General features: G+C 40.9%; 2 protein-coding genes across 8 annotated transcripts in view; one reads left to right on the plus strand and one right to left on the minus strand.

The window, feature by feature from the left end:
* Positions 1–22,434, plus strand: part of LOC125500663 — a 61,042-nt gene that overhangs the window by 11,451 nt on the left and 27,157 nt on the right. Inside the window, exons 2-3 of one of the 3 annotated variants that reach the window (XM_048654222.1) lie at positions 17,394–17,544; positions 21,120–21,317. In XM_048654222.1, coding sequence (XP_048510179.1) covers positions 17,394–17,544; positions 21,120–21,310 — 342 coding nt within the window. In that variant the 3' untranslated portion in view covers positions 21,311–21,317. Of the gene's footprint in view, positions 1–29; positions 113–17,393; positions 17,545–21,119; positions 21,318–22,434 lie in introns of those variants that run through there. The other 2 variants (XM_048654224.1, XM_048654223.1) reach the window with 2 other exon arrangements.
* LOC105692762 (cardioacceleratory peptide receptor-like) overlaps positions 832–22,434 on the minus strand; it is a 30,542-nt gene continuing 8,939 nt past the window's right edge. Inside the window, exons 1-10 of one of the 5 annotated variants that reach the window (XM_048654216.1) lie at positions 13,884–14,120; positions 12,227–12,584; positions 9,975–10,110; positions 6,031–6,134; positions 4,863–4,956; positions 4,668–4,763; positions 3,730–3,912; positions 3,519–3,620; positions 3,237–3,429; positions 832–2,042 (exon numbers count right to left, since the gene is read on the minus strand). In XM_048654216.1, coding sequence (XP_048510173.1) covers positions 1,868–2,042; positions 3,237–3,429; positions 3,519–3,620; positions 3,730–3,912; positions 4,668–4,763; positions 4,863–4,956; positions 6,031–6,134; positions 9,975–10,110; positions 12,227–12,406 — 1,263 coding nt within the window. In that variant the 5' untranslated portion in view covers positions 12,407–12,584; positions 13,884–14,120 and the 3' untranslated portion in view covers positions 832–1,867. Of the gene's footprint in view, positions 2,043–2,496; positions 3,141–3,236; positions 3,430–3,518; positions 3,621–3,729; positions 3,913–4,667; positions 4,764–4,862; positions 4,957–6,030; positions 6,135–9,974; positions 10,111–12,226; positions 12,585–13,883; positions 14,121–22,434 lie in introns of those variants that run through there. The other 4 variants (XM_012412193.2, XM_012412192.2, XM_048654218.1 and 1 more) reach the window with 4 other exon arrangements.

Raw genomic sequence — 22,434 nt, forward strand, 5'->3', positions numbered from 1 at the left:
TGAAATCCGCCTTGTTTCCTCCTCCACAGCTTCGCCGATGGCGACTGCCGGAACTCGTCGAACCGCACGAGCTTCCAAGTAAGTCGTAAACTTGGCTCAACTTCGGAGTACCGTAAGTGAATTTCGTGATTGTTACACTTTCGACGCGTATAGGTATACAACGGATAATACCCAGTCAGAACGTACACTCAAGTTCCGAGCAAGACCGGACATTTATCGGTGGCCATTTAATCTCACGATCGAGACAATAAACGAATACATTTATATGAAATTTCATTTTCAACGTAGGTACGTGTACGTATACCTATGTTTATACCCCGTTCGCAGGAGGAGAGCATCATTCGATATTCCATTCACCTTAAAATTAGCAAGTAAAATTCTCCACAAGTATTCCGAGCCCTCCAGTTGACTCTACCGAATTTCCGGACACTCGTATTCTTCGTTTGATATTAATATTCCACGGAAATCGTTCGCGTAGTATTACTATAGCGTACGATAACGTACGCACATACGTTACACGTACCGTATGCGACCACGTAACGAGCAATTCGACGTTGACACGCGTGACGCCCTCGACCATAACTATGTAGATTCTCCTCGTAGTCCATCCCTCATTTCATGAGGTGTTCGACTTCTCTCCGATCGTAAAACGTACCCGTATCATTTCTATATTTATGTATCGTTAGCGACATAAAAATTAGACAGCCTCGGAATACGACTCGTAATTACCGTAATATCCTACTGTGCACGTCACGTTACACCAGCTCATTAGCTTGCAACGATTGCAAGTTTGTACGAGCTGCATTTATTAGATGCAAAGTTGATCCGAGGTGTTGGACAATTATTTATTTTACAACATCAATTTATTGTCACAAAATAGTTTTGCATACATATATTTCATATATATATAAGTACATAAAGATATACATTTATTATATATATACATAGTCAAAATAAATATACGTACAGATTTGATATACATATCTACCATATACATATGTTATGTCATATATTTAATAGGTATACGTGAATCTTTTTTTTTTTCTTTTTCTCTTACTTGAAATCGATTAATCATTACTTACAACATAACGATCATACAATTACAACTTTTTTTTTTTGTCTGAAATTTTTTTTTTTTTTTTTTGTCGCCATTTAAAATATTTCATATATAGTAATACTGTTTTAACAGAGATTCGATTTTAATAATCCCATATAATATAGTCTCAATAACGGCTTTACCGTTCGCAAATATACATTTACATAATAATATACATAACATACAAATATACATTTAACAGTAATGTTTATAATGTGAATTTTGAATTTCCATTACACTGCGGACATGAACTTTGACGGTAAAATTTCCTTTTGTTTATTCATTTGATTATTATTACTGTTATTATAATTAATAAGTTTTTCTTTTTCTTTCTTGTTTTATTATACGTGGAGTTCGCTCCGATGTTATCGTTAACCGTGTCCACAAAAATTATACAGCGAAAGTTTTTTTTTTTTTTTTCTTTTTTTTTTTTTTTTATTATTCTCCTCGTCCGTCGTCAGCGTAAAATCATGTAACGCTTCAATTGGTCCACCCTTTTTTACACACGATTCACCGTAAATGAAAATTCGCGGTAATAACGCTTATACCTCTTAACGTACTGTCAACTTTCGAAAGTTCAATAATTATCCTTTGGCATACTCACAGTTATTCACCCCTGTCGCAATTTCCTCCCTCCGTTTCTCTCGCGACGAATATAACGTAGGTACGACGAACTTCGCGAGGTAGATTTCAATTCGAGAAATTCGAATCCGCGTCGAGACGCGACCGTCGGGAATCGGGCCCTCGGATGGCCCTCGGTGAACGACGAGCTTACAGCTTGTGATTCGAAGTCGTGTGCAAACTGTGCATTCGGGTTGTGTGAATCGAGTGCACCGACCTGGCCCTCGTACTCGCTCCTTCGGTGAGACTGGTCGTGTCGGTCCTCGAATGTCCTAGGCGACCTCCGCGCGGACCGCCGAGAATCCATCGTACCGGTGGTAATTTTCTAGCAAAGGATAATTCAACTGTTGTACGAGGTGTTATTCTTTTCTATTTGCCGTATTTCAATCTTTATTGTACAATTAAAAAAGGTGACCGTGATGTCCCTGCAGGTGACGCCGTTCCGTGTACAAATTTTTTTTTCTTTTTTTTTTTTCACGTTATCAGCCGTTTCGAACGGGGGCTCCGACGACTCGATTGAAACAATTTTTCGTTTTTTCTAACGAATGAGTGAAGCGAACAAAAGAGAAAAAAAATTGGAAAAAAAAAAGTATAGACAGGAAAAAAAAACAATTCCGTGCATTCGGTTGGTCGGTCAGCGCAGGTGTGAGTTTATGAGGAAAATTGGATGCGGCGAATGAAAAATTCTCGGGAATAAAGTATAATCAAATCAACGGCGGTAAAAAAACAATATTCATTCGATATTCGAGAGTTGTTTTATGAATATATACATGAAAAAATATGAATCAAGTTGATTTTATTTGTTCGCCTTGTATACAGGGGTAAAATTTTCAAGTGATCGGGGTCATCCGATGCCTCGAAGTAATACAGATCTCTTCTTGGCTCTGGAGGGTCCCGCCAGATCCTATTTTTTTTTTTTTTTTTGTTTTTTTTGTCCATCTTCTCGTCGGTTCTTTCTTTTTTTCTAGAATTTTTTGGCCTCGAGACATCTTAGAATTTCACGGTACATTTCATTGATTTGATTTGCTGGCAAAGAAATCTGAGAAAGTTTCGTTGTACCTACTCAAATATGTATGCAAATAATATCTTGAACCATCAAAGAAACACGCGGTGCTTTGAAGGAAAGTCAAAACCCGAGGAACGAAGCTCCGAGCTTTTTTTTTTTTTCCATCTCATCATTTTTTCATCTCTCTTTTTTTCTCGCTTCTCTTTTCTGGCTATTCATTATTCTTGTGTGAAAATATCGCGTCACTCTTTCCAGAGTGGGTTAAAATGTAAGTTTTGTGCATGTTTTTTTTGTTTAAAAGAAAAATATTTCAACGATAATTGTTGCGATCCGTAGAATTACGTAGCAATTCGAAATCGAGTCATTGACATTTTTAACGAACAATCGAGATGTTTGGAAACAATAAGATTCTGGTATCTGTAATTGAGAGAGGAGAAAAAAAAAAGGCCAACGATGAGTTCGAATTACTTGAGTCTCTATAATAGTAGTAAGTATGCGAAAGTGTACAAGTACCTAATCAAGTACCTCAGGTTTCTGCAGATGTGGGATGAGAATACACAGTAAATTATGGGGTTTGCCGCAGAATTCAATGGCGCCAGACTCTGTATGAACGTGGCGATCGCTATGGTCGTCTGGGTCCGAGGAATGTGTTCGAACACTTGTAGCATGTCGAACATTATGTACGGAATCCAGCAAATAATGAATACTGTCGAAAAAACGACGACGTGTTACATTCGAATATCGTGTCATCACGCTTTCGAAAACGTTTCATTGGTTCGGTGGGAAAACACTCACCGAAAACTATAACGAGGGTCATTTTGACGGATTTTATTTTTGCCCGTGGGATGAGACCTCGACTGCTAGCACGCCTGGTTACTTCCTCGTCGTCAAAGTGTCCTGTTAAATAAAATATTTCAAAAGGTGATCGCGCGCACACACACGCTAATTGGTCAACGATCCGCGTATAGATCGATCGATCATCGCCTGTTAAACGTGTTCTGCATACCGTTTATTTTAGGTCTTGGTATTTTTGGCGCGAGACGTTTACTCTTGTTCCATATAGTGCACACTATGCAAGTGTAGCATGCCGCGATGATGATCGCCGGCAGTATGAAGAGAGCGATGCTCACCAGGGATATGTAAATCTGCCATTGATCCTGTTCCAAGTGGATCCAGCACTGCGTCTTAGCTGAACAAACGTAACGGTAGCAAATTTTCAGTATATAGTCTCATTGTCAGTATTCCGAAGACCCATCGACAAGGTATTTCCGAATTTTCAATTTCAACCCGAACCAGCGGCTGCCTAAAGGACAACAAGTTTTCGAGCGCAATAATCCGCCGAAGTTTCGGCAAGAAACGCGAGCCCCGAGAACCTCTGTAGGTCGTATTTCGTACAATTCGAAAATTCCGGTGAAATTGAACGCGCAAAATTTCTGGACGCATATCTAGTTAAAATTATTGTTCGGGTCGGCGTGATCTACTCCCCCGAGGAGTTTGTGAGAATTGTCCCCGTCGTTTCCATTGTGTCTATACATATAAACAAGGCAATTTCATACTCCACTAACTCAGTTGTCCCAAAACCGTTAAGACCAGCGTTTATGTACACGTATACACGTGGGTATATGTAAAAGTAGATACATGGATACACCTCTATGTATCCGAGCGTGTTAACGTGTGAACTAATTTCTTGTACGTATAATATCGAGGAAACAAATTGTTATCGTCTAATTGTGTAATCAGAACTTCTCACTCGGATACGGCGTTCGCCGTTTCTCGCTTGTTTAACCAGTTTCAGATTAAATTTGAGATAATGACTTATCGGGTGAATGAATTCGGTAACTGCAGATAGTTGCGACGAACCCGTGTAATTTTCAAACTCTCGAACCTCGGCAACGCTCCGTATGAATGTACGTACGTACGTCGGACCATGGAATCTATACTCACCATCGATTACTGCTTCGTTAAAAAGTATCCCGCTCGGGCTGGCAAAAACGAAGGAAAGCACCCAGGCTGTTGCCACCAGACACTTCGCTCTGAACCCTGAATAAAAAACAGGGGGATGAAAAATTTATGTTTCTATGAATATTGAAGTGATGCGAAAATTTATTAAGAGCGGGTAATTAATAAATCGTGACTCACAGCTGCCAGAAAAATTCATTGGATGTGCTATCGCGTCGTACCTATCTATGCTAAGTGCGACGAGCACGTAAGTTGAGCTATAGGTAACGACTGCCTGTAACATCGAAATGAAAAAAAGAAAGAATGAGACGATCATCACCTCGTGTATAGTAATTAATTCATCTAATTATGGGCTAATTATAGCAATAAATATATAACTTCGAGAGTTTCGAATGGCAACAAAAAAAAAAAAACCCGAGATTGAGGGGGTAAACTTTTGTAATTAGCTAAATTTCGGGGGTAAATATTTGACCGGGTGCCAAATGGCGTTACCTTCGTCATTCACCGTACACCGATCGCTTCGAATTCTCGGTTCGCTTCGTACGTAAAAGATCGACAATTTATTTCCGTAGAATTTTATATGTTACGAGGAAAATTGAGAGAGAAGAAAAATTCACGAAGGAACGGATATCCCATTTCGTCTATCGTAAAGTATACCTACGGTATACCCAGAGCTAAAGACTTTAGAAAATGTATGACTCAATTTATTTACGTAATTTCGAGAAAACTAAGCTAGTGCTTGGTATCAGGCGATGAATCACATCGCTCTCTGACTTATGTGTCATTTTCTTATTCTATATTCGCGGTGGTCGCGCGACGCTCTACATCCCCGATAAAATGGGGTAAATAAAATTTTACCGCGGTCGGTGTGAACTCGAAATATATTCTTACGGGGAATCGTACCGCACGGGGGTGTTTTTTTTTTTTTCGCCCCGTAACCTTCGTGGGAATAAAAATAATTTGCCGGAATGGGCAATAACTTCGTTTATCGTTTGATCGAAAGTCAAAATTGATTTCCAACGGAAATCGAAAAGAACGCTCAGGGAACAAAACGTCCGCGGAGATGGCAAAATTATTTTCCCTTTTTTCATCGATTTCGCTGACTAGTGTACGAACACTGGCGGCCCTCAGATTTTCCGTATCTCTGAAGAGCGCCAACCGAAGTTTTATTTACTATATTTTCGATCGACGCGTGCACGTTATACTCGCGCATGACCTAGGGAAGGTCATCGCGTTAATTCACTCGGTTGGTCTCACGGAGTCGGTCGTTGTACGCGCGGTACGGTCCTTTATCGAAAGAATTTCAAGTTTTCCGCGAGGTCGAATACTCCCTGTCTCGCAAACTTACCTGAAAATATTTTATGAGCTTGCAAGCAACGTTCCCCGCCAGCCAGTCTACTGTGGAACGCCAAGCAATATCCGTGCCAACGTTGATTAGACCAACGAGAAGATCTGAAATTTGCAATATATAATACAAAAGCGTCACCGGGAATGCAACAGCTAGTAATTAAGATTTTGTACAAATAATTACTAAAAATTATGTACATTACGGGTAATAATTAACGTTGAATCAAAGTTCGCCGTTAAGTATACATTTTCCCGAATTACCGGCCTTTCGAATAATCTGCACAACGAGTCACGATGACTGACGGGCCGGTGACAACAACTACTTAAGTCTCGAAGTAATTACAAGCCTCCTTCTACCTTGAAAACAACCTCGTCTCGCTTTTTTTCTCGGTTCAAGTTCCCGTCACAACGATCCCTGACCTTACCCAACGCAGAAGGACTTGTCCCCCGGTACAGCTTTTTATCACTCCGTTCTACAAACCTACGCTAAAATAACGCGACTCTTGAACGGAAAGAGCTGATATCGACCATGAATAATTCAGCAAAATATAAACACAAAAAAGAATCGAATTTTATTTTTGACATTTTATTGTGCCCACACGTCGCGAAGGTTACTTCTACTTTTAGGGCGTAATAGGAAAATTTGGCGAAGGGAATTAAAGAAAAAAACAAAAAAAAGAAGCTGGAGAAAATAATAGAATAATAACAATGGCGATGATAACAATAACTGTAATAATAACAACAAGCGACTCTTAACGACGTCGGCGATAGGATTTTAGGTGATTTTTATGCCTGTAAGGAATAGGCGCGTTCGTCTCTCGGGGAAGGTATACGATCGTAAGCGATATATAAGCACGGGGCGTTCGACGTCCCGACGCCACCGGAGGCTGAAGGGTCCTGTGGGCTAATGTGCTTTCCTTGTTTCGTGGAATCTTGGGTATAACCCGACGTATAGACGTTGTCGATGATATCCGTTGTTTCGCCGTGTCCGCCACGTGTGATCGCCGCGAAGAAAAGGTCGAATACCTTTTCTACCTATATTACATCATTATGTTATGTAAGGGGTGAATATGCGCGCGGTAGGGAGGGAGGGAGGGAGGGAGGGACAAAAAATTCGGTACAGTTCGATTGTGACGGAAAATATTCGCTCTGGCTAGGCACAGGCGTTACATTCACAGATACCGTGTCTGGAATGGGTATACATGGAATATTGTATGGATGTATCCACCTATCGTATAAACGATAACTGTTCACCTCCCGCTAAGAAAACTCGAGAATTCTCCGTCGCATAATATCGGTAATAATAATAATATAAACGTAAAACGCGTGTACGTCTCGAAATGTTATTCAGGGGTTTGAAAGCTGTGTCTATAGGTAAGACTGGAATCTAAGTATACTTCGTTACACGTTGCCCAAAATTTTCGATCAAAATTTCACCTCGCACCAAGTCCCCGAAAACTTTCGCGCTGCAGCACCTCCGATTTAATTGGATTTCGGCACACGTCTGTCGAATATCGTATCATCTTTGTGCAAATGTATAGTGTACGAATTCGATCGAAAGACGCGGATTGCTTTATCTAGTTCGGAATTATTCCCATCTTCGCACAGTAGGGTAAGTTTCATCGGTAATAATTTTCCCGCGAAGAGCATCGGAGCTGAAAGGTATCGTATCCCGAATGAAAATTACCCATCACGTCGTGGTATACAAATCGCCGTGTCGAGGTCCCCGAGGAACGCGATCCGACCGCGGCGATACGGAATTGAAAGTAGAGGGAAAAAAAGAATTGTAACAACAACGATAACCTCGGAACGAAGTGATACGCTCGCGGTGCAAGTTGCGATACCTTTTTCCGATTTTCTTTTAATTTCCTTTTTTTTTTTATTCCTAACGAGAGAAAATACGATGCGTTTTTATCGCCTGAACATTTCGCCGGCTTATAATAAGAGAAAGTATTTTTTTATCGACTATTTTTTTTTTTTTTCTTTCAAATTCAGACAGAAATGGGCGCGAGATAGGCACCGGCGGTGGGTAGTTAATAACGTCAACACCTCCCAGCGGATGAACATTATTCATGTCGAGCTTGAAATCCGCCCTTGGTTCTATACGGTGCGCGTACAGAGGTAAGTTATACACATTCGCGGGCAGCCGAGAAATGTTGAGAAGCTAAAAATTGCGCGATGCAGTTGTTTCTTTGACGGAGAAATTGAATTTTTTATACGGAGAGGAAAATATATTGCCGGTTGTTAAATATACACGCGACGTGTCGTACGTATTCCGTGGTGCAGTTTAACGAGGATAAGAGAACGACGAGGATAGAAATGAAGTTCGATTCGAACTGCGAAATCGTCGACAACGAGGAGCAGAAATTTTCGGTTTTTATTCTTTTTTTCCATCATTCACGAAACCGCGAATGTTTAATATGGTGTTTTATTAATTGTAACGTGGTTTTAATTACCCGGATGATTGAGGCGAGGATAATATGATACGGTTTTTGATTTACCGCGGATTATAACTTTAAACACAGCTTGGTGGGAAATAAATTTTAGCGTAATTTGATAAACCGTAGTTGATGCAAATACGCGTATAATCGGGGGTTTGCGCCACCATAAATTATCGCGAAGGATTGTCTTCAGGATTTGCTTTACAGAGATGCCGAAATCACGAAATCATCGAAGTCCGGAGTCGATTCACCGAGAAAAAGGAACGGGAAAAAAATACTGGAGGAATTAGTCGCAAAGCTCAGGGTGGTTTTGGCTAAACCCTTAAGCCTGTAGATTTAACGTTGAGGTTTTCCTGATTTAGCTTTTTTCACTACAAAAAAAAAAAAAGAAAAAAGTTACAGCAGATGTGTGGCTCGAAAACGTGAATATCTAATACGGTTGAATTTGTTTTATCAAATTCACACATCGCGGTAAGTTTGACTAATTAAATGTACAACGATTCTTGTTCGTGCGATCGTAAAAGTTTTCCATTTTTTTTTTCTCTTTGTGGGGTGAAAAGTTTACGGTATTATTTCGGAGATCGCATATACGAGCGTCAGTATTATACTTCGAACAGTGGAAACTTTTATTCTAGATTTGAAATACTGGAAATCAGATATCATCCGACTTTTTTTTTTTACGGTGTTTCGAAAAAGTTCTTTCGACATTTGCGTAACGTCTTGTTATTCTTTAGGAAAAATAGTGTCGGACTTGAAGTTTTTCGCAAACAAAATTTTCAGCGCAGTTCGAGCGGCAACTTTACGGAGCTTTTACTTCTTATAATCCCCCATACGCGCTCACCTTAAAAACTCCCCCCCCCCCTCCATCTCTCTCTCTCTCTATCGCCCCTCTAAGAACCACCGTAACCACAGTCCGCAACCCTTGGGGTTTTAGATCGTAGTTTTCGCCATATGTGGACTCTCTTTATGTCTTTTGGAGCGAAAAGAGGGTCGAAAACCGTATCGGTCGGTAAGTACCTTTGCACCAGCTCAGCCCACTGGTCCGCTAAAACTTTCGCCACCACGATATAATATTTCCCACCGGGGAAACGTACCTTTCTTTCCTCTCTCTCTCTCTCTTTCTCTCTCTCTCGGTACATTGCGTAACGTGTACATTTCCACTTACGTCTAGCCGCCTAGTTTTCGGCGGAACGACTCGCCTCCCATAACTGTCTTTATCCTCGCTAATTATCTTCCTCCCCTAGCTTTATTTTCCGAGCAACCGTTCGCTTCCGTTTCCGCTTTAGCTTTGACGCTTTCCACGCCGTTTATACCGGTTGAATTATTTCTTGGAAAGTACCAGCCGAGAGATGAGGCGCATTTAATTTCACGGTGAAATCGAATTAATCTCAAATATTGTACGTGACGGGCTGGAGGGAGGGGTGGGTGGTCGGGTGAGTGACGCCGAGCGAAACGGTCCGCCGTAGGACCTGAGGAGGTTCTCGAATGATCAAAGTCAACTCACCAGCGATCGCTAGCTGCTTGATGAAGTAGTTCATTCGAGACTTCCGACTTCTTGCGAGTAAAAGTGCCGAGAGTACCGCACCGTTACCGATCACTATCGCGAAGAATAATATCCCCATAACCAGGAACTGCTCCCTCTGTAATTTCAAAAATTGAATAACAAAAAGTTGAGACAAATGACGAGTACAATGATCATAAATATTGAATTATTTTCAACGATCTCGATAATTCGTTAATTATTTTCCGCACGCAAACGTCGATCACGCACAACGTTTAAGTGGTCGGAAATTATCCATCCGATCGATATGTGGTACCGGCCAATTTCCTCTCCTCTTTTTTTCTCTTTATCAGGATCTCGAACGTACGCGTGATATGTGAGAAAGTTACAACGTTCAGCCTTCGGCGTGTGTATCGTACTTTGGTATTTCATTAATTCTGAAGAACAAATATATTCTTGGGCTGTTTATCGGAGGGTTGGAGTAAAATTGCCTAATTAATTTTAAGGTTTGCCTGAAAGATATTTTGCCTAGCTTAGTGAGTTCAAGGTAAACATAAGTTCAGAGCCCTCCATATTAACTATATTATACACATTTATCGTCGTATCTATTTTGCTTGCGAAGGATGTATAATCGCCGTGCCAACGTAAATGGTAATGTGTGTTTTATTACGGGTGAAACGGGTCCTTGTTATCCTAAGTTTCTCGACTGTTGAGGGGTTTGGTTTTTTTGTCGAAGTTCACGTAACTATCTGTACGTAAGAATTCGAGTAGTCGTTCGCCAGCGAAGAAATGTCAAGTAAAATGGGCCGGGCTCATTCCGAGAGTAATCAATTCCGAGTTCTTGGTATAGCGAAAAAACCACAAAAGTGCGCTTGGTTTTTTGTTTTCACCGCGGTGAAAACAAATAGATAGAAAGAAGGGAAGATATTCGCGCTTATTGATCATCACGGTACAAGCGGTGTAGTATTATATACCCTCGAAATTTCTTTACCAGATATCTCATTTTCCATTTTACTGAAAGTTTTCAACTTCTGCAGAGTTCGGATTATTCGCTGCTCTGCATTCCTGTGGGTTGACGAGTCAAAAGAAGAAAAAGAACGAGGCGATCTTCTTTCGAATTTCATAATTTTCCTACCCCCGGTAATACGGCGATGCGTCTGAAACGTTATCATTCGACGATTACGTTTATTAGAAAATTCGCGTACCGCGAATCCGTTTTTTTTTCTGCTGAATGCTATAAATACGCGTCGCGTCGTTCGTAGTTCGAGAGAACGTAGTGAAATTCCGGTAACGCTCGTTACGCGAATTACCTGTCGGTTAAGTGCGGCGTGATGTCTGGTCTTTGTGCGATTCACAGATCGTTTTTCGATTCCCGGAAAATTAATTCGGGCCGATTGTTACGTACCGTAAAATCACCGAATCATATTGTCCATCGTGCGAAAATTCGAACTCCATTTATTCCGCGAACCAAATGTCAATATTGAATAATGTAAGGGAAGTTGACCGTTGACCTTTCATGTCGGCGTTCGAGTCAACTTTTCGTTTTGTTTTCGTGCGGTACGGTAACCAAAGTTTCTCTCTTATTTTCATCGAAGATAACAACGATGAAAACGTGCGATATACAATTCGCTTGAATTCACTCGGGGTATATGGTTTGAAACTGCGTATTAAACGGTACATCGGAGATATGTAAGTACATATAGACGTCGGTCGGTGGGAAAGTTATCCCCGCTCAATTCAGCTGGCAGCTTTAACGTTCCTCGTAAATTTCAATAAAATTGTTTATGTAACCTAAAAACAAATGCGTTAAATATGATACGACGAAGAACCGTACTCACCGGCGAATTTACGTTTGAGCTTTTGAAGTTCTCGGGATTCGTCCCTAAACTTTTTCTTCGCCCCGTTCGATAAAATATTATACGTACCCATAATTCATACGTATAATATTTTCTCATCCGAATCAACTCGATATAATTCATCATTTTCGCTGATCTCCTCTTCCCCGATTTCTACGTGTTTATCCCCCGATATATTTTTACGTTCGATATCCGCAAGTGTAATGAAGAAAAAAAAAAAAAAAAACAGAGACGTGTACGTATACGGAATGAGAGAAAAACAATTTGAGAATAAAGATTGTTGAATTTTTTTTGTCTTGTTTTTTTTTTTTCGCAGTAATTTTTGTGGAGAGGATGAATTTTCCGAACAGGTCGGGCGTAAATACGCATAAATCTCGTGGTGAAATGATTTACACTTGCCTCGTAAAAATAGTAAATGTTGAGGCCATCCTCCTGTTGCGTAAGGTTAAGGCTAGATGCGTCTGGGGTCACGTTCATTGCCGTTGATTTCATACCGCCGACTTCCAGAGAGAAAGCTCCGTTTTTCGACGACGCGGATGAGCTGTTTAGGATGTCTTGTAGCCATTCTGCCTCCTCCATATTTGAGCCGCTCTAAATCGCTCTGGGGCATTTCACGTCATGATTAAACTCGCCTGATGCTGCCTATTGTTGAGAAACTAATAGATTACAACTACGGCTGTTCTCGGGAACAACGGTTCATTTGACGTTAGGCACCGGCGACGTAGTCGGCGTCACCGCGGATCGCGGAGCGCAGAATCTGTAATCAGAAAATTATTTGGCGTGGTTAGAAACGACTAATGATCCATCCGGGTCTCACGGGAGTGATTCTCCTCCTCCTCGCTCCTCTCTACTCTATCCGGGGATTTCTTTAAATAAGATTGCGCAGCAGGTTCGTCAAAGGGCGTTTTGGAAAGGCGGCGGATCAAGGCTGCTGCAATAGCGAGCTTATACAGGATGAACGCTGAGAAGCAGGATGTTTGTTTTTAGTTCGTTTACAAAAGGTACGGAAAGAAGAAGAAGAGGAAGACCGAAGAAAACGAGAAACGAGAAACAAAAAAAATAGGCGTCATCGTTCATCCGTCGGTCGCGGGAGGAGTTTCGCGGATTTATAAAAACACGTAAATCTTATGGTTCTTCCTTTTTCTTTATTCATCTTTTTATCCCCCTTTTTTTCAAGTATCTGGATTCCGCAGGATTTATTTAGCCCTGAGTTTGACTGAGGTTATTTATTCGATATAGAAAACCTCGGTTTTCTATAAAATACATTTCATCTCTTTCGTTTTGTCGTTTTTATTTCCAACCCCCGGGGTCCGGATTATACCTAATCTCAATTTCGTGGTTCATCGCGCATTTAGCCGCCTGTTCACAGCTACACTTGATGATATTCCTGTATCATCTGACGTGTCCATATCCGTATATTTCATTTGCGATGAACGGTCGCTACGTCGTAAATCTCGGAGTTTTCGTACCCGCTGCACTCCCAAACGTACAAAACCTGGCACATCGATGAAAATTCTATTTATTACAGCGCTAAATTTTCTCAAAAATTTTCTGCTCAAGTTCTACGCTACCGAGAGGTACGCGCGATCCAAGCTTCGTATTGCCGACCCTCTCCTCGTCTGTACGGACATTCCACTCTGGAGTGCTTCTCCAAATGTTGGAAGCTTAATTACCAAAATTTACCGGCAATAGATCAAATATTTGTTCCAATTTATTTTATTTCAATATGGTAATTTTTACGGAGGTAAAGATTTCTTCAGAATTATTAAAAATCGATCCGAACCGTTCGATGTACGATGTTATGTAGCCTGGTTCTGTGCGGAGCTGTTGAGTTGACGTTGAAAAAATGAAAAAGAAATGAGAAAAAAAAAAAACCCCGGTGTCAAGCCCACGGCGAGGGCTTTTTTAAAGTCAAAGATCTATGGAGACCGCGAGTCTTCGGCGGGTTCTCCGACTCTTATACGGATCTTTCAGCGAAAGAAAACGAGAAAAATGTTGGAAAATAAATCGGGAGCTTTTTCTACCGAGTATTATAATATCACTCAGTTATACCTACCTTGAACCTATTCTCGAAGGGTTTTTTTTTCATACAAATATTTCGCCGTCAGATGGGTGGATATCATTAGGTGTACAGATTTCACGTCCATATTTGTTAATTATATTATAAACAGTAGCATATAATATACATGACGAGAGTTCGTGATTCTATGTATAATTAGTTATCGCGCGTGCAAGTGAAATCTATGCGTACACACCCAAAGATCTCATTCCTTCGTACGTCAATTCTACGTGGGTAAAATCGGATTTATCCCGAGGCTGTCAGTGTGGGTATAACTCACTTATATATACACGCGTTAGAAACTTTTTGTTTCCCTCTCTTCGGATCTCAGAACGAGATGTACACGATATCGTATTGACGTAAAAACGCGCTTCAATTTTACGTTGAAGGAGTAAAAATTTCTCATGTCAATGGAAATGAGAGTAAAGTTTTTGAACTTTTTTTTCTTACCGTTTCACGTGAAGCGAAGTAGAGATTCTAAGTAATCATCGTGCGCCAATCTTAGAGAAAATCTATTGAAAGTTTCGAATCTGTAGAGCAGGTGAGAATGCGGTAGAGGATACGCGGTATACTCGAGGCTCCTCTTATATTCGCAACGTACCGCGAAATTGAATTTTTTCGACAATCGTAATGCGGGTAGAAATGAATATAAACAAATAATTGAATCGAAAATGAAAAACAAAATAGTTACAAACAAAACTCTTTGAATTCTGCATTCGCGCATGGATGAAGTCGCTTTGAAAATCTGCCGTTGAATAGAACCGCCGTACTTTTCTACCTCCGCTGTATCGCGTACGGAATGAAATTTCATTAAATATTCCTTTGAATCCATTCGAACGAATCAAACCGACGTATGGTTCGCTCGAATTATTATATGTTCTTCTCTTAGATAGCAGATGTTCGCATTATGCATGCGCCGAAGTGTCTGGATTCCAGTGACTGTTAATTACCGTAATTGGACGAAAAATTAAGACAAAAGTGTTCCGCGAATCGGAAATGCACGCATCGAAATTGCACAAGTGTCGCATAATATTGTGCTCCGCGCGAATTCTCGTTAGCCATGGCATTTCGCGTGTAAAATTTCATCGACGAGGTGTTCAACGACGCGATCGCAGCGATAAAGATTAATTTAATATTACAAATTCGTAAAATTAACGAACAGGTGCGTCGCTCCGAAATCTCACCGACCGTCCCGCCTCGATCGTGCGATTGTGCAAGAAATTTGGTCAAATGATGTCGTATTTTTTTGTTCTTCTCCTTTTTTTCGTCTGTTCCGGAAACCCGAGGAATCGCGTGAAAGGAAGAAAAAAAGGAAAGCTTCTATCTAGGAGAAACTCAGCTTCTTGAGACCTTGAATTATACTAGGAATTTTTCATCTCTATCCAGACGTATTATAATCTATAGGGTAAAGTGATACTACCCAAGCCGTGGCCACGTCAAATAGTATATCCTATGAGAAGAGCGATGAATCAGCAAATAATGTATTGTTATTGGATAATTTTCACGTATTCGGTATTTACGTGTAATTTTACGTAAGTGATTCATTCAACAGATCCATGGTAAAACTATTACTTTTGGGCCCGGGTCGGGTATAAAAGACGTTTGTATAAGTGAAAGGGGTTGAAATTGAATTCTGGTGGGCGAAAGGGTCAATCATCCGCGGTGACAAGAGTGTCAAAATTGAGCAGGGTTGGTTTTGACAAGTCAGAAATTTTCGAGTGTTCCGATATAAGCGAGCGCCCCGTTTTCCCCCCCCCCGATATAGGAGCGATCAATCTTGCGAGCTTTTGCGGTTATCGGTATATTACGTGTACACGGGAGACGGGGGGAGAAAACTGCGTAATCCCATCGGCTTTAATTCACATCGTCCAGAAAACCCGAGCTTTTTGGTTCCCGAAATTCCCCGTATAGGTGCGAAACTCAAAAGCGAAAGTGTTAAGTCATCGATCGACGTAATCTGAGCGGTACAATACACCGAAGTTTCTCGTTTATAAGTTTAAATTAAAATTTGATTTCTTTTCTCGGTTTCTTTTTCTTCTATTTTCAACGGAAACTTCTACATGAAATTATGAACGAGAACAAGTGACAGGAATTAAAAGGGCCTTATTTAATTCTCGATCAAAAGTTTGAAAATTTGTTTTTTTTCTCCTTATCTCAAAAAGACATAAATCTCACTCGACACGCGTACAGCTACTTGAAAATATGAGAAGCTTCGAGCACGGCCTTCACCTTTAAGTTATACACACGCCCTCCATGCTCCGGAGATGAATCGGTGAGCTTACATATTGTGAGTACGAATAAATTTCCTGCAAAATTATATAGGGTGATATCCTGTGAAAATATCGCTTACGTGATACCTTAACTCGATGCACGGCGTTCAAACCGATGCGTACGGTACACGCGATTATCTTTAAGCTCGAGTTTGAAGCTTTTAAACCGGAAATCTCAGCTTTAGACGGTAGTATCCCATGTTGGAGTATTTGTAACGGCCCGCGACTTTACAAGTCGAGCTTTTATTAAAGACTCGTGTATAACGAGATTCGAAACAGTCTCCACCGTTCCGATCACGTGTACAGAGTGGCTGAACTTTACTAACGAACTGAAATTGCCTCGGGTACGTATTACGTACGTAGGTATACACACTGTGTACGGACTTCGAAGGATCGGGACCTTCGAGATCGTTCGTAACTCGTCTTCGACAAGGATGGAAAACGTAAGTCCGTTCGATATCGTGTCCGCGCGATATCCGCCCACCGGTTACCGTGTAAGTTCAAGTTATGTCAAGTGAATTGAATTCAGACAACGGACGAGATTCCGCGCTTCTGTTATATACGTATACGTATACGTATGCGCGGAGGTATGTACGTACTTATCTACGTTGGTAGCTACATAAGAAAACTGTTAGAACTCTACTTAACGTCTCGAAAGTTAAGAGCATACCTACGTAGGTATAATACGTATACCCATTTCGCGCCCTACTGCAACCCGCGTTTCGTTTCTCTTAATTCTTTAATTAAATTTTACACCCGACGCTAAGTTTCTCCGCACCTTCCATGTACCGCTTTATACGGCGAATTAACGTAGTCGCGTCGATATCACGCCGGGTGCCTTCGATGGCGCACAAAAGGTACTCGGCCGAGAGAGCTTTCGATATGCCAAATGTGTACGCAAATATACCTATACCTATGCCTGTGGATATACGCGATATACATACCCATGTACGTACGTACGTACACCGTGTATTATACGCGTGTACATAACAGAGTACATAATCTATATTCATGGCATCCTATTTTCAGCCATCTAGAAATAGAATCTGCCCATACGAATTAACTATTTTTTTTCTTTTGTCTTCGGCTAAAAGTACTGATACTCCGCGCGGTTGTTGTCGGAGATGCTCTTAAGCGTATGGTAAATCGAAGGATGCTCGCAGACCGCTGCGACTGATTTAACCGACATTCCAGCGACATATTTCAATTTTTTCTTTCATCTTATTTTTTCTCTCAGTCGCCGCACCACGAAGCCTTGGCCAAGTTTACGAGACGCGGATCGAGAAGAAGGAGAGCAGCGAGCGGGTGCACCATCCGCAGCGTCGGAGTGCACGGAGAGGAATACGACGAAGAAACGACGAAGAATACTCCCGACCGGTGGCGATGGGGTAATTTTTTCTCATTAGTCCGTTCTTAGTTTTATTTTTATCGTTCGCCACTTACGCCGATGCGAAGGTCGGAATTCCCGAGCTTTTTACTAAGGGAAGCAGAAGTACTCGAAATTAACTATCGCGTAGATCGACGTACCGGGTTTCAATTATCCGACCAAGAGCTTGGCAGCGCCTGTTTATACGTAAGTGTAAGCAGCAACGGCTCTGTTTAACTAGGTTTGATTCGAATATATACGACGTAAAATTACAAGCGCCGGAGCAGCCAACAATTTCATTGCTATAAATCTAAACGCCTTTATCTTCTCATGGATGCGACCTTGGCATTGCGATGGAAGGTATAAACATATCCATAAAATCGTTCGTTCGTTCGATCCTAAAACGAGCGTGCTGCAGGCGCGTCTGGATATCTCGATGATAGATAAATTATTACCTAATATCTAAATCCATACGCGAGCTTCGATTCGGATTGCTTGGCAAATTTTCGATCGGCTTCTAAAAACGAATCAGGTTTTCGCTTTTTCGTTAAGGGCACTCCGGATCCCTCGTCCCCGCGCAGATAGATCGACCTATTGAAATAGGCGTTCATTTCCTCGGATGGTTTCGACGAATCGCACTGCGAATAATCGAATGGATATTGTTCCGTTTCCGTCGAACATATCCGATGCGTTTAATCTGACTATCGCTCGCCTGGCTTCCCGACGTTCGGATTAATTCCTCGTCTCGGTTGTACACGTCATTCGATTCACTCGCACCAGCAGCAGTAGCAGCGCGTCTTCGAAACCCATTTGCGCCAATTTTTGTTCCATCGAATGTAGAATTCAGGAGTACGGTAAATTCTTAATTAATTTCTACGACTTGCCGGTGACACGTAATTAGCAATTACGGACGCTGAAACGTTTCCGATGAAATTACACTGCCGTATTAGTCGGTATTCCTCGCTCTTGTTTTTTTGTTTGTTCCTTTTTTCGCTTTTGGATTTCTCGAGGGGGCGTAACGCACATGTCTGCAATTTCGATGAAATTCGATCCGATTCCATTGCGTGACGCACGCGGTTTCCGCTCAGGGTTCAGGATAAATAAATCGAGCTCATAATCTTCCTGATAGTCGTAAGAAAGCTTTTATTTGGCACGAACAAACGTCATACGCACTGCAATCTGTCTGTTGCACTTTATGTCATAATTAACTTCCGCGTATAAATTCTCTACCGGCTTCCAGATGTTGGAATCCTCGTTTTCCAGATCATTGCGTAATACCACGTCCATCTGCATCGCCATCATCTCGTGCACGTTCGAATTGAACGCCCACACAAATTTGGATGTGAATTTTTATTAAAATATTCGATTCGCTAATCTCTTTATCGTCGACAAACTTATTTATGGGATGATGGGAGAGTCGGAAAAGGATGCGTTAGACGTGGTGGTGAGATTTGTTGTTCGAGGATCGCGAACTATAAGTTCTTGCGATACACTACGCTAGAGTTTAGTGATTTATTGATCTTCGTCTAATTGCCGTTCGAAAATCACTCGACTACCGATCCGCCGTATGGCGTGTGCCCAACTTCTTACTCCTCTTGCATCGCAATCGATCGGTTCAAGTTGGCGGGTGATCCAAACTGAGAAGGGTCAACTTTACCTTTTATCGAATCAGAGACCTCGTTACCACGCACCTTCTTCGTGATTATACCGTACAATTTCGACAATCTGGACGAACGATTTCTGAATATTTTTTCGATCCGCTGTCACCTCGACGTCTATAACTTGGAAGCTTTACGGCGACGAGATACGACGACGAGTATGATAACTCCGATCCGAAAATACATCTTATCGCAAGAGGTTTTGCCTTCGGAATCTACGATGCCGTGCGGAACGGAATTGTGAAAATGCCAACCACGTTGGTATAAGGACGTTATTGGCGGTGCATCGATCGCGATCGAATTACTTTGGTGCACGTATTATTACACGTGTAAAACATCGAGAAGGCTCGTTGAAAGTTGGCTTTATCGGTACGGTCAATTGATCCCATCAAAGCATATTGAATACATATTCGATACATTTATTCGCTGATTGGACGACCAACGTCGCTATCTATTTTAAATTGCTCTTTTTCCAATTTGCTCTAATAAAACGCGGTATCTGCTACGATACTTGTAATGTATATTATGGAAAATTGAGAGTGTACACCGATATACCCATACGGAAATAACACGTATCGAGAATCATCGAACGCGGTTCCGCGAGCTCGATTGAACTTAACCAGTTGTAGCGTTATTTGTTTCCTTCGTTTCGTTATCGTTGCAGTTTTCGAATTAATAGATCCGTTGGAGTTGATAAATTTCCAGTCCACCGAGGTATTACGTTGTCCGTCGCTTGATTTTGAAAATCTCATTTCTTTTCAATTTCCGCAATTATGTCGCTAGCTCTCTTGCGAATCCATTCTTACTACGTTGGTTATTTCGAGGCACAGGTACGTGATGTCGATTCGTATATAATTATTTTCTCGAATTCAATTAAACTGCGAATTACTTTACCGTTCATCACAAAATTCGACTTTTATAACTACATACCTACCCGTACGAGCCGTGTTAACTGAGGAAATACATACAAAATTTCATTATGATTAATTCTTTTCACTCCTCGCGATTATATTTACGGTTTGAATGAAGTAAATATTTAACGTACTTATTGTCCGTGCACTCCAACAAAAGCTAATTCTTTTCTTTTAACCTTTAGAATACCGCGGGAATCTTTCTTTTTTTTTCATTTCTCATTTTCCCTCTTTTCTTCTCTTGGAAAAAGTGAGCTTTTTTCTACCGGATATTCGTATGTAGATACGGTACACGAGTAACCCACGATACATGTATGTTCCGGAAAGTTGGAAGTATTTCTAACTCAACGACTAGCGTACGGTTCTCCGAAACTCTAAATTGAAACTTTGAAGTTAAAATTATGTTAAAGCGATACCTGCGTCAATTGATTGTAGTATATTAATTCCGTAGCGCGAAGCGAATTAAATTAAGAGAATAAAAAAAAAAAGAGTAGTAAAAAAGTTCACAAAAGGGACGTCAAATTACCGTAGTTAGGTACAAAAGCACTACGCTACGAGATAAACAAAAAATGATCAACGTCACGTACCGTACGATGTAAATTAGAAAAGTTATAATTAAGAGTGTATAAAACAAGCGCTTTTATATTTTAGAGGAAACAATAAAGCCTCGCGATGCAACTGCATGGCAGCGTGGGCGCAGTAACGTTCAAAGTTCGAAGGTATTTAGGAATGAAGAAGTGAAACAAAAGTCTTTACAAAGCCGTACACCTATAATAATGCCTCCTGATTGGGAGAGCTTTTATTTATCTTCCGGGTGCATTGTTCCTTGTACTTCCTAGTCGGCGGACTGGATCCTTTTTCTCATTTCCGGAAAAAAGCTTCGCTAAATGTATACAGCGCCAAAAGCCTACTTGTGAACGAGACAATGCACTCTCATTCGTTGAAAAGGTTTTCTCTCTTTTTTTTTTTTTTCTATAAAAATATTCGTACAACGTATAAAATCAACCGTGAGAATTAAAATCTTTCAGAATGCAAGTCGGCGAACGAAAAATTCGTCGCTTACTCTACGCTGAAGAATCGTAGATGTTTCCAACGTCGTCAAATCGTGCTTTTTTATTGCACATTTACGAGCAACACGTGTGCATCCGCACTTGACACATCAGCGGGAGGAAAAGTGTTCGCGAACACGCGCGGATCGAAGGAAAACGAAAAAAATTGAGATAGAGAGAGAGTAAAAAAAGGGAGGAAAGAAGCAAGAAAACTTTAAGAGGGAGCTGAAAAATCACGGCGGAGAGTAAAAATTTATATCGCGGCATAAGTGCACGTCCGCAGTGTTGGTGCCGTGTGTGTGTGTGTACACGTATTAATACCGAGCTAAAGACCTTTCGCATTAACGTCTGTGCGCGGGCAGCTGTTCATTATACGTGGAATGAATAATTATTATTTATGAAAATTATATTCCCTCGAAGATTATTGTGACACGGTGCATTCATTTACTTTTGCTCGCGTACTTAATGCACTTACTTCACTTGCATACATACGGTTACCTATCGTGTACGAATGAATAATATATGCCGCTGCAGGCCCCTCAAAAGTGCACCGCACCGCACCGCACCTTCGATTTAATCGCCTCGAGGTTAATTACCTGCCGGAGGTGACGTATGTACGCGAGTTTAAGTTATCTCTACTCCTTCATCAACAGGTTGAGGTCAGCTGAGTGCAAGTAAAGGATGCAAATTGGGTTCACAAAGTTATCTTTTCCAGGTAACGTGGTTCGCTTGATTTTTTATTAATTTTTCTCCTATGGCTCATTTCCTCTATCGTCAGTCTATTTTTCCCTCTACTTCTCCTCTTTCGAGAATTTCTTTTTCCATTCGAAGATTCAGTACGACGTATATCTGAACGGCGAGACTGATTTCTTTGTTTTCAATTTCTCGGCTGCCTCCCCTTCCAGGTTATCTGCATCTTTATTCGTCGCCTCGATATCTTCTCTGGGAGGCGTCTAGAATTCGCTTTTAAATGATTCTATTTCTGTAGTCAACGAAAATTTTTCTCACTACCGAACGTAACCACATCAGAAATTCGGGCGGCCGCGCATCGTTGCCGTATAATTTATTTAAAAATAATTTATCTACTCCGCATATATTTTTAATGTGAACGTATACCGTTTTTTTTTTCCTCCACTTTCATTACTTACGTATTTAACGATACACATTTTTTTTTTTATATATTCGCAGCTACTTCGACTATTTTTCATTTTCAGCGTTCGAACGTAAACTTTTTTTCCTCCTACGAGTTACCTCTAGATAATTTCCGACGGATATTTCGATTCGAAGGAATAAT

This window comes from Athalia rosae, chromosome 4, assembly GCF_917208135.1.
Source record: "Athalia rosae chromosome 4, iyAthRosa1.1, whole genome shotgun sequence".
NCBI lineage: Eukaryota > Metazoa > Arthropoda > Insecta > Hymenoptera > Athaliidae > Athalia > Athalia rosae.